Genomic DNA, 12528 nt, shown 5'->3' on the forward strand with positions numbered 1-12528 from the left:
GGCCCTGTTCTGAAATGGGAGAAGATGCTTTTAACAAATTTGTAGTGAAATTGTTTTAGTGATGTTTGAAATTGGTATTTCTGCTGCTCGAAGAAACATTTATTTATGGTAAGCGCATTTTGTTTTATTCTTGTTCTTATTTAGTAGAATGTTATGTTCATTATTTTCTTAGTAGTTATTTAAGCTAGGTGTGTGTAGTTAGTAGATTCCTTCGCTGCAATGATTGTGCAATTCTGTGATTTTTTTAAAGTTAAAACATATCACTGTGTACTTGTCGAATATTTTTTATTAGAAACTTTACGTTTTTGCTACCTAAATTTTTTATTTTTGTTTCGGATTTTTAGCTTAAATTGTGTGTTCAAAACGTGGTTTTTGAACGTGCGAAAATCGCGTTTTGCAGACATTTGAGGTTAAAAGTTCGAAATGTAGACAAAAAATTTTGGTAGTAATATGGCGGCTTGGAGTTTCTCGTCAAAAATGTTTGGAGAGAAATTTGTCGCTGCATTTGGGGACCTGAGGGCGCATATAAGAAGAGTAGTTCCGCATTCCTAATTGAACTATTTGCTTGGTAGTAGAAAATAGCAAGTAAATAGTTCAATACACCTGCCTATTGGGGAGGGGGGGATTACTGCTCTAAACCTTACGCCACATTTTCCATAAATGTCTCTTTCAAGAGTTTTAGAGAGTTATAACAGTTTCTTGTTTTATCCATATCATAGCACACACATGAACGCGTTGCAAGGATAATATAGTCTCCATCTGTGAAAAATACAGGACTCCTTTCATCTTCAGTCCTGTCTATTTTAAAATTACTCCTCTCCTACGGGGTGAATGTTAGGCACACTTATAGTTGCCTGTCTCAGGAAACTTTCTTTAGGAGACCACCAACTAAAAAGGTTTTTTTCAGCTCTAGAATAGTGGTGTGGTTGTATCAAAATAAATTAAATGCTGTTAAAAATTATTTACATGTTCTCCTCCTCCTATCAGATTTTATTATTCCTCTATTTGCTTGCTTTTATAAATTTTATTTCAAAATCTAGTTTTAGTTTTTGTTTTCTTGGTTTATTATTATTTTAAGTATTTTATTTTTACTATTTTACAGTCGAAATCATCTTAGATTGCAGCCTGGTGCATCAGATTCCTGATGAGAACCCCAAAGGAGTTATAAGCTGATATCCCTAGAGCATGAAATTAGCGAATTCATCAAAAAGTCGAAATCGAGTGTTCAAGAGAGGAAAAATATATATGCTAGCGTAACTAAATGAGACGGGGGGCGGAAGGCAAAAAAGGCGTGAAAGTATCGAATTTTACAAACTGAGTTTTTTTTTTACGTAAAATTAAGTAGGAAATTCACAAACACTCTATTTCTGTTTTTATTTATGAATGTCACCATGAAATGAAATTAGGTCTTTACGTTTAAAAACAACTAACAGAAATAAGCATTTAGAAGATTTCGTTCCATATTTCTGCGACATAAATTTGCTGTCATTAGATGGTTTTTATTTTTGGCACAAACACTAGCATACAATAGAAGAGAGATTCTTTAGCCGTGGTGCATATTATATGTTAAAGATCTCTTTTAATTATAATAATATTAAATAAAATCTTTAATATAATTTGTTATCATCGAAAAGTGTTAAAATATTATTAAAAAGTATTTACGCAATGTATAGGAATTTTCATTTAAGATTTTGGAGGCAAATAAATGATATTATTTGGATTCTCTTAGGGCTTGGCAAAATTTTATTATTTAGTTAACACAGGGTTTTATTCGCAAAGTAAAAACAATAAATACCTTTATATATACATACTATCATCCCATGGGAATATATGATTCCAACTGTGAGTGAAACTTCTGGTGTAAATCTTGTCAGATATTATGCCTTTGTCGTTTCTGAAAGTATAACGAATATCTTTACGACATTTGTTTGAGAGCAGCAGTTCTTTCGGGATTTTCACTAAAGCGACACTGTATTTCATCTTTTGTGTTAACTCATTACTAAATGGGTTTTTAAACAATGCGAAGGTAGTGAAAAATACACTTCAAGGCCTACTTTTATGATTATAAATCAGTTTCTGACATTTCTGAGGTTCCAGCCAAGCTTAAATCAAAATTTTGTTTTTAGTACCCTTATTGCTACAAAACAAAATATTTTGGTAACTGAAGATAACAAAGAGGGGGAGAGCTTTGTTTGGAGGTAAAGATGTTTTACTACACACGAAACATACTTTTTTTAAAGAAGGATTATAAAAATTGTATACAGTTTTCATGTAAATAACATCAATACTTAAAAAATATAAAAATGAATTATCTTACCTTAGCCGCACTGAACAAAAAATATGATTTCCGAAATCAAATTTGAAAATGTTATTTAGTTACTAGTTTACCATTAGCATTACTAGTCTAGTTAGCGTTACTAGTCTTAAGATAACTCCGTAACTATTTTACCAAAGCTCTTACAATCTTTCTTTTAATTAAACCCTGCCAGCAGTACAAAAAAGGTTTCTTTCTCTACCAGGAAAGAAATTTGTGTAATTTAAAGCAAAAATTCACTTATGCTTTAGAAAAGTTCTTGTTAATCGTGTAAAAAAGTTTCTCATTCTTTGTCATGTGCCTCCGTGGGGAAACTGGAAACTTGTCCCGTGGGCAAGCAGGTGGTCCGTGGTTCGAGTCCCAGCGAATGAAATTTTTTTTCCAAGTTTCTTGCTTTGATAAACCTAATGTCTCTACAAATTAATCTTTATTTTACGTAAGTAGAAGTAATTTGAGGTATTTAAAGAAGTAATTATTTAATATAAGATATCAGCAACAGCAAGCCCAATTCAAACATAGTCAGATGAGTTAGCTACCATTAAATACTTCGAAATTCACTTTTAAATAAAAACTTGTTTTAAGGCTAAGTTATAAACGATTATTCTTTACCAACGTATGTAATTCATGTCGCCAGAAACCTCTTTTATCAATAGTAATAATGGTGCAAATATTCATAAAAATTATCAGTTCGGTTGATTATAAAACACCCAACTTAAATATAATATATTACATTAATTAGAGATAATATTGGAAACTGAAATAAAGATATGAATTGTTAAAAAATACATTACTTCTTTTTTAAATGGTTCAGTTTAGAAAGCAATGCGTAGATCTTAATTTGAAAAATAAATTTAAGATCTTATTCCACGTCGAATAATAACTGGCGATTTACCAGGTCTGGATCGGATGATAAAGGTCTTATGTCTCATTCAAAATCTACCATATAGCTCGGATGATGAAGATCTTATGTCTCATTCAAAATCTGCCGTACAGCTCGGATGGCAAATGCCCCGATAGCGTAACATGACGGAAAATGAAAGCTAGAAAACTAAACTGCAAGCATTTTTCACATTAAAATTTTTTCTAAGAAGTTCGGATAATAATTGCTTAATAAAATGTCCTGCGTTCGAATACTAACCAAAAGTGCATGACGTTGCCCATTTAGTTAAAAGTATCAGTCTGCATTTTTTTTTCTTATATGCAGATATTCGCATTAAATAGTAAAATCCTGATTATTCAAGACATTAATTCAAAGGATTTGCATGTTTATTATGCTAACTATATATTTAAAAGCACTGCTACCTTATCAATACCATGACAAAAGAATCAGACCCAAATTAAATTTTTACTCCACTTAGGACTTTAAAACTTTACGTTTATTAGAATTTCGAAGAAATGCTACTTCATATTTTGAAGAAATAAAGTCATAAGTTTTATTTAATAATGGATTACAAAAGAATGCAGCTTTTAATTCTGTAAGTAACTTTATAACTTTCTTGCATTTCTACAGTTTTAGAATGAAAGTATAATATATGCTGAATATATCATTCTTGGTTGTAGGTAAATACAGTCTTCAAAATGAACTAAAAATTAAAATTACATGTACACAAATAAAAAAGCCGTTGTTAATGCAGGCAGTAAAACACCTTTCATTTACGTTCTAAATTATAATAAAACAGCAATAAAGAGAGCTATTTAAAACTAACACTCTCTTTTTAATAGTAACTTCGATAGTTCTTGACAGTAGGAAATATCATTAACATTTGTAGCGCGTATTTAGTTATTAAAAGACATTTCTAATGCCCTACCTCCGGAACTAGAATATGTTTTTAAAAATCAAAAATGAAATCTAACAATAAAAATAAAATTCTATAGCAACATATATATTGCAACCATAAAAATAGTTTCTTTCTTTCAAATTTTCCCTGAACAGTTTTTTTAAAGGTAACAAATGAAAATGCTGCGCTTATGTAAAAAGAGAAGAGAAAAATTTGCATGATTTCTTGCTTGTTTAGGCTCATCCGTGGTTGCGAAATGGCTAAAAGCGGAGCATTGGTTCCTGGGCTCTATTACTATTGACTGTTTGGGCTGGCTGCATAATGATTTTGTGATTGCCTCTCAGAAAGGTCCTCGACGAAGATTGAGTGGCTAATCCATTATAGCTAGACGTGGAAAGCTTTCAAAAGGAAACTGACTTGCATTCACGTCATACATGAGCAAAACCATGAAAACCCCAAGCAGCCAACTGGTGCCTGTTAAAATTTCTAAATGTTGAAGATAATCGCATGTTTTTGATATTCGGAATTTCTGGATAATCTCACAAAGGTTAGAAAGCAAGCTTCAGTTAATCATCATCGATTTCAAGTTTACTTGCATTCGTTCTTTCTGGCTATAACTCTTATATAGCTCACTGCAAGGGCTTCAAAGAACATATGACATTATTTATGTATACTTTCTTTCCTCAGGCTTAGATATCCTTGAATGATAAATAAATTATAATTAACAAACTATTTTTATGTTATTCAGAAAATTTTGCTTACCTTTGTATTCCTTATACGAAGTAAACGCAGTATTTTCGAAAGAAGCTTCGAAGCATTGCATGCACACATTTCTGCAAAAAGCTGCTCCAGACAAACATCAGTTTTCAAATTCTTTTTTCGTTCTTGTCTGAGTTTCCTGAAAGATTGATAATAGAAAAATATCAGCCAATTTAAAGGGTGACTTTACATTAAGTAGCTGCCTTTTAACTAAATATTAGCGATCAGGAAGTTATTTAACGTAAGGTTGTTGTTAGATATTGGCTGTCTCATTATAAAAATTAAAAACAAGGGAGTTTACATTTTTGTCATTTGATCAAACTTACCGTTTGTCTTTCCTTGCGCCCAAAGGTTTGCTCGTATAATGAACTGGAAGAACGAAGTACTTAATACTGGATCAAATACAGCACAACAATATCCTTTCTTGAGTTTCTATTATTATTTATAAATAAATATAAATTGACCGGAAGAGGACCATTGCTATTTCACTGCATGTTTTGACAGTAATGCTTTTCAGAGCTCAAAAGCTCGAAGATGACAGGACTTTAGGATATGAAAAATCAAGGCATATTAAAAGAATCTCTCAGAGTATTAAAAAGTAGATGAGCAACAATCTAAAGTATGAACCACTTTGCAATATTTCATACAACAGTGGTAAATTACGAAATACACCAGGTAGGAAGTGTACACATTTCATAAATCGCTCTTCCAGATTATCCTGTCATGGTTCTTTTATTTCACAGAAAAAATAGATTAAAATAATCGCTTCTTTAACGCCTATTTAATGAAAACAGAAATAAAAAAAAAAAGGCATGGTTATTCCATTGCTTTCCGCAGAACAAGAATCACTCTGAAGCCAATATGGACCGACTGAAACTCTTAGACGATGAATTGTGAGGAGAAAATGTTGTTTGACCAGCTGGTGAAAAACAAAGCACCTGAAGAAAGAGGAGGTTGAGAGAATACGAAGTATCGGATAGGTTAACTCCACCCCTTTAAAGTGCGGATAAATTGGAGAGACGTTAGAGATAGCTGTTAGGAGTTTTCAACACGCAGGGATAACCTGCCTTTAACTTGATGGTTGTCCCACATTGGTAGTTGCATAAACCTCCCACTAATCGCTTCAAAGAGTTTCTTAAGTTTCACAACAAATTTGTACCGCCCAATGATCCGTGTTATGATTATATATTTTGAATGGATTAGAGACATTTCACAAATCAAACCCTTACATTTTGCTGCGAATCAAGTTATGCGAGTGGGCAATAACAAAACTCTAAAATAAAACTTGTTTAATTAAATGCCTTTTTTTCTTTTATATAAGCATTTTTAGGTCAATTATTTGGTTAGTTACTATATAAGGGTTGTTGCTTCTTCTAATAGCAATGTTTTGACTGTATTAAATTTTACTAAAAGTGTTCTGATTGTACTAAATTTTACTTCTGTTATTTTGATGGCAATATAATGCTGCTTTTATTAAAACAAAATTGTAGTGCTGTTTTTGGATTACAGAGAAAACTTAATATAAATTTAGGCAAGATAAAAAGAGAAAAATTAATCGAAAATTTGAAGTTTAAAGCTCGATCTAAAATGTTCCGAAAATGTCCTTTTAAATACGTAAGAACTCGCACACCATAAATATTCAGATTTCACTAAATTTATTATTTATGTCAAAATACTATTGTTTATGTTACTTAAAAAATTGCTGTTCATATTTTATTCTGTAAATTATAAAACTTTAATATAATGCATTATTATAGAGCCCATGAAATATGGTTGTTTTCCCCCAACAAAAAGGGTTCACCTACGGCCGAGCAGTAAAGTTGCTGAACACTGGTAGTTTGGTTCAAATCCTGAAAAAAGGCTGCTGCACGGGCGTTTTGGTGGTTTTCCTCATTTGCAACGTGTATGTGAGCCAGTTTCCCTTAGAAAGTCCTCCACGAAGGCACCCCTTTCCTTAGGCAGATACCCTCGAGGCTTTGTCGTAACCACATAAAAAACAAACAGTTTTCCAACGAAAACTATTATTGAAAAATAATTATATACAGCTGTTTCTGTTTTATTTTAAACTAACAAAATTAATACAAATAGCCGAGCCGACAAAATAGAGTAATAAAGCACTGTTTCATCCTAAGATTTGCAAAACGTATGTTTTGCATTGGAGGTCTGCGTGATTAAAAGTTCATCTAGGTAGAGTGCTTCAGCATTTTTTTACTTTATCTTTCACAGGAAGTGGTCCATATTTTATTTCCGACATTATAATGGAAACAGATGTTTTTCTTTGTCTTAGTCGAAACGATTTACAAAACTGTCAGCCAAAATGCAATAAGAACTGAAAATTTTATTGTCCTGCATACAATTACTACAATATTTGGAAAATGAAAAAGGTGTTTTGACATAAGATTTAAATCGTGTGATATATTTCAAGTGCAGAAAAGCAGTTTCAATTAGTTTGAAGAGGTCTTTTATGTATTTTCATTTTTATAGTTTATTATTTTGTTAATGGCGTTTATTAAAAGATATTAACAACGTCATAGTCAAAATGAACTATTGACATTTTCTTTAGGAAAGCAACTTTTCTTTCAGCAGCATCAGAAACTTGCTCCACTCCCCTTTACTCAAAAAGCTCTGATTTCAAAATCCCTAAGGGAAACGATAGTCATAGAATTCCAGATGAGTATGTTTTAGTATGTATTTGTTAAGTGAGTAGATATGTTCTATTCATTATATAATTTTTTCCTCTTCTAATTATGAAAAACATTCTACATTTATCCTAATAAAAAACAGAAAAATGTTTTTAATTGTCCTTTTTACAGAAAGTAGGGCAGAAGAAATCTTTTAAAATCATATGAAACTCATTCATTTAATTTTAATTGGCGAAAGCTAATGGCTGATTTCATGTTGCAAATTTTCATGCAAGAATAAAATACACATCTTCCTATGCAACCGGGAATAAAATACTCTCTACCACCAAAATCTAATGGAGAACGTTTGTTTAAAAAGCTTTTCATTATATATTTTTTAGTTTCTCTAATTATATCATTTATTACCGTTAAAAGTGCTTTTAAAGAAAAGATTTTCTGTCCTGCTACGTATAAAAAAAATATTTTTTTCTTCAGTGCAAGAATAAAAGAGGCTTTAAGATTTCGCTGAGAATAAAATATTTTTACTGAAAGAACTGTGAGGAAGATAAATTTCTTTAGTTATTTCCAACGAGTCATCGCTTCAGACAAAGACTTAAATAAACACACAAGTAATGAAGAAAAACAATTTAATTTAAATTCCTTTTCAAAACTAGATCGACCAAATAAACAAATGAACTTTTCCTTATCGGCAACAAATCAAGTAATCAACATTTAAGTATTTAATTGCATATATTCAAGATTAACATTAATATAAATTATACCAAGAGTGAGAGAAAAATATTTATTCTCATCATTAGTTAAACAATAAATAAAATTTGCTAAGTAAAACTTACATTGAATAAATTTCAAATTACTTTGGGACTATTTTCAAGCAAACAGCACCTAGCTAACATTGCAATTAAAAATTTCAGCAAAGCAGCTTATAGAAAGGTCACAAATGGAAGAAAGTTGATCACCAAGATATTAATAGTATTTGCTTCAAGTCAATCATGTCGTTCAATCACTGGTCCTTTGCTCACACTTTTTAATCTACTCGTATCAATCCCATTTACTGATCTTGCTTTTTTTTTTTAAAAAGAAATTAAGATTCGTGTGGAGGCGTGAGGAGGGAACGAACTTAAAATGGGAATTGACTATAAAAACCAAAATAATGCCTGTGCCTTTATCATACTACAAAGGTTCGTCTCAAATTTTAATATATTAAAATAGTTAAAATATATTCAGCATATTTTCAGTTTAAGTGCCCCCCAAAACCGTTTTCCGCTGAAATATCACAAGGTGATATTTGGTTATACTTTCATGGAAATAATGGATAATCCGTATGAACTCAAAGAAATATCTATTATTGGTACTTACGGAAAATCCCATCGACCATTTTTGCCTACTAAAGAAAAGACGTCAAACTACGCGATTTTTCGCTAAAAAATGGAAAAGTCTTCTTCAAACACGCTGGGTTTGGTGCAGCCTTGATTTCACGTGTTAGTTATTATTATTGAGAAAAGACTTCCTTTTTCCCTCTCTATCACGCATTTTGATAGAAGATATCGGTGATTTCGCGAGTTGAAAATTTCGCGAAATTTGGTAAGTGAAAAATTTCTGATTTTTTTATTATTATTTGAGGCGAAAAAAAAGTATTTCGCGAGGCTTATATTTTCTCGCGAAAATTAAAACCTAGCGAAAATAATTGCTTCTACAGTATCCCCTGGCTCTACTCTTATATACGCTCTAAGATCACCAAATGTGGCGATATGTGTTCTGCGCTGGCTTTTGGCGCGATGGTTTTTGGCGTTTTGCTACCTAAATTTTGGGTACGCTGTTGTTTGTATGGCAACCCTTTTGACGTTAAAACTTAACTCTTTTGCTGCAGTGGTTTAATTGCTCATTGGTTCGTGTCGTGCGTGTTTTGAAATGGCCTATGTTGCAATGATAGATGTGGTAGCAAGATTTCAGTCGCGTATTTTAGATTGTGTGGAAAGTAAATTTACTATTAAAGGTACGAGTTGGAGTTGTTAACGAGTCTTTTGTTCACGGGTGTGTTTATGAGGATCGAAGCGTATTTTTGGAATTTCTGTGGGACTTTTAAAACGGAGTCCGAAATGCGCAGCTGCTATGAGAACTCGACGAAGAAGGGCGTTTCTGATAATTCTTGTGTGGATTTGCAGTTAAATGCTTGCTGGTAAAGTATGTGGCTGTCAGCCGAGTTTAAGATTTGAATCGTGGTTTTCGTGTAGTAAGTTAACTTTGGAGGAAGTTTTCATCGTTATTTTCGAAATTTTGAATCGCAGAAAGACATGTGGTATAGCAAAATCGTGGCACTTTTGTTCATAGATGTTGTGTGACTATCGAAATTTTATTAACGAATGTATTATGGTAAGTGCATTTTATTTTAGTGTTTTTATTTTGTAGAATGTTATGTTCATTCTTTTTTACTATGAATTTCTGTTGTTACTGTTGTTTTTTGAATTGTTTGTAATTTTAGTTTAGTTTATTTTGTTGATTTGTGCACAATGCCTAGAATGTGCAATTCGTAGATGTTTTTTTTTAAGTTTAAACAGGATGCTGTGTACATGATATTCTTTGAATTTATTGTTGTTATGTTAATTTATTTAAAGCGAGGTGTGCGTAGTTCGTAGATTCTTTCGCTACCTACATTGTGCAATTCGTAGATTTCTTTTTAAGTTAAAACATATCGCTGTGTACATGGATTCTTGTGAAATATTTTTGGTTAAAAACTTTACGTTTTTGCTACCTAAATTTTTTTGTTTTCTTTCGGATTTTTAGCTTAAATTGTGTGTTCAAAACGTGGATTTTGCATGTGGGGAAAACCGCGTTTTTGGAGACATTTTAGGCTTAAAGCTCGAAATGTAGACAAAAAAATTCAGATAGTAATATGGCACCGTGAAGTTTCTCGCCAAATGCGAGAAATTTGTCGCCAAGCGAGGCCGTATATAAGAGTAGTTCCTATCTCCTTAATAAAAAATAATGGAAATTTTTAATGAAAAATTAAATAAGTGATAGTATAATAAATTTGAAAGAAAAATAAAAATAGAACTTTTTTTCTTGTATTTAGTAAATGGGTGTTTTTGATTTGGCGCCGTCTCTTATGGTAGACGGGATTTTCCGCAAGTACCCTATTATTATTACTAAGGTATTAAATGTTCCATAAAGAGAAAATTACATTTATTAGTCAGTGCTTCGACCAGCTGGGTTATTATGCAAATTCTTCCTCTACACAAGTGAATTATCACTGTTATGGCCTATTTTAGAATTCTTAAAATATCTTTTTGAAAACCATTAGTGGTTTTCAAAGAAGGGTATTATGATAATTTAATCTAGCAGATCATTTCCGGCAGAAAATTTTCATCTGAAATCAGCTTATATGTAAACTCATTTTTCCCTTTAAAACGCTTTGAAATATGCAGAGTTATTTTACAAGTAAGGTTCTCCTGCCTCACTTGTAAAACAACTCAGCGTATTTTTTAAATAAACTCAGACAATAAGAATACTTCAGGGACGATTAGATAGATAGCCATCCTGTCAGTAGCTATCTCACATTTTACGCACCTTCCCTTAATATGCCTAGACTTAATGATTGTTGGCAAAATTTATCAGAAGAATTATATAACTAATTCAATTTTAGCACTACATGAATTTCTCTCCCAATAAACCGAGAATAACAGAGATTTTGAGAATAAGGGATTTATTCTGAAGAGTGCAACGTTGTTTTAATCACGGCCAAGTGACTACCTCTTAAATTCACCTACTACAAAGCAAAACAGATCGAAGAACAGAGTAGTATTTAATCTTGAGTTACCGAAGATAATTACATTTTTTAAACTGTATCAAAGTCTTATCTTAGTCTAGACGCAATTTTCTGAACATAAAGGTTTATTTCAGAACTGAATTAAAAGCATCTAGAAATTCAGAGTATAATATTTTGTTTCTCGGAAACATCTTAGAAAAGACGGTCATTTTGTTCATTCTAATTAAACGTAATATTATTTAAAATTGTAATCGAATTCAATTAACTTTGAGTTTACAAATGAGATTTATTTAGAATATCCCCTTAAACAAAGTGCTACAAAAATTTCCTTGGAAAATTTAATATACGACATTCTTCCAGAGATCTGAAAATGAAACCGCGACTCTGTCTTATTACTCCCCCCCCCGTTTTTCTGATTTGATGATTAAGTCTGACATTTAGATTTGAGCATGGGCATGATTATAAATGTGCTAATTCTGGAAAACATTATTTGCAGTGAATTCAAGAAGCAAAATGAACTATGTAAACATTTGTTAGAATTAATATTTTAAGCTTCCTATACTGTAGATTGAATGAAAATACTTTTATAACATAAAATATATTTACTGTCTTCATTATTAAATACAAATTTCATTTAAATTATATTTAGTCGTCAAATTCAATAACAAATACTGAAACATTTCCTAGAAAATTTCAGGGAAAAGCTATAATATACAAATTTATATAACTAATTCAAAAATTATGACTTTTTGCATTGAATTCCATCAAAAAATAAGCCAGAAAGAGAATAAAATATTAAAATTTAAAACTTCTTTAACTACAGGCCTATATTTTGGAAATATAATATATGAAATAAATGTTTCAAACCCAAAATTCATTATTTATTAAACATGTAAAATTGGAAACAAGAAATTAGAAATTTAAAGTCAGGAAAGTAGCATGAAACAAGTTTGGAAAATCAAACAAGATTCTTTAAGGAAAGCAGAAAATTAAAGGGTTTCTGATTAAATCTATTTTTATCAGTAAAGATGAAAAATGCCAATTCATGGGAAAAGTTTCTTACGTGCCATTCCTATTTTATAGAAGATTTTTTCATTTCACCAGACATTCATTGTCCTTCAACAAAAATTCCTTCTTTATTTTAAGCACTGGTAAATGCTATAAAATATATTTTGTAAGAAAGCTGCTTTCGTAACTTTATGCTTACTTTGCAAGATTTATATCCACTTTTAACTCGTAATTCCCCAGTTTAAATCGTAGTCTTCAATAGGT

At 31.2% G+C, this 12528-nt stretch overlaps 1 protein-coding gene across 5 annotated transcripts in view; it reads right to left on the reverse strand.

Annotated features, from left to right (window-relative positions):
* LOC146993142 (achaete-scute complex protein T3-like) overlaps positions 1-12528 on the reverse strand; it is a 151904-nt gene that overhangs the window by 68794 nt on the left and 70582 nt on the right. For 4 of the 5 annotated variants that reach the window (XM_085807552.1, XM_085807548.1, XM_085807551.1 and 1 more), the window contains exon 2: positions 4855-4990. In XM_085807552.1, coding sequence (XP_085663678.1) covers positions 4855-4990 — 136 coding nt within the window. Of the gene's footprint in view, positions 1-4854; positions 4991-5177; positions 5764-12528 lie in introns of those variants that run through there. The other variant, XM_085807549.1, reaches the window with a different exon arrangement.

The sequence above is a fragment of the Stegodyphus dumicola genome, chromosome X1, assembly GCF_044657685.1.
Source record: "Stegodyphus dumicola isolate Sdum_Otavi_A_Nest chromosome X1, ASM4465768v1".
Lineage (NCBI taxonomy): Eukaryota > Metazoa > Arthropoda > Arachnida > Araneae > Eresidae > Stegodyphus > Stegodyphus dumicola.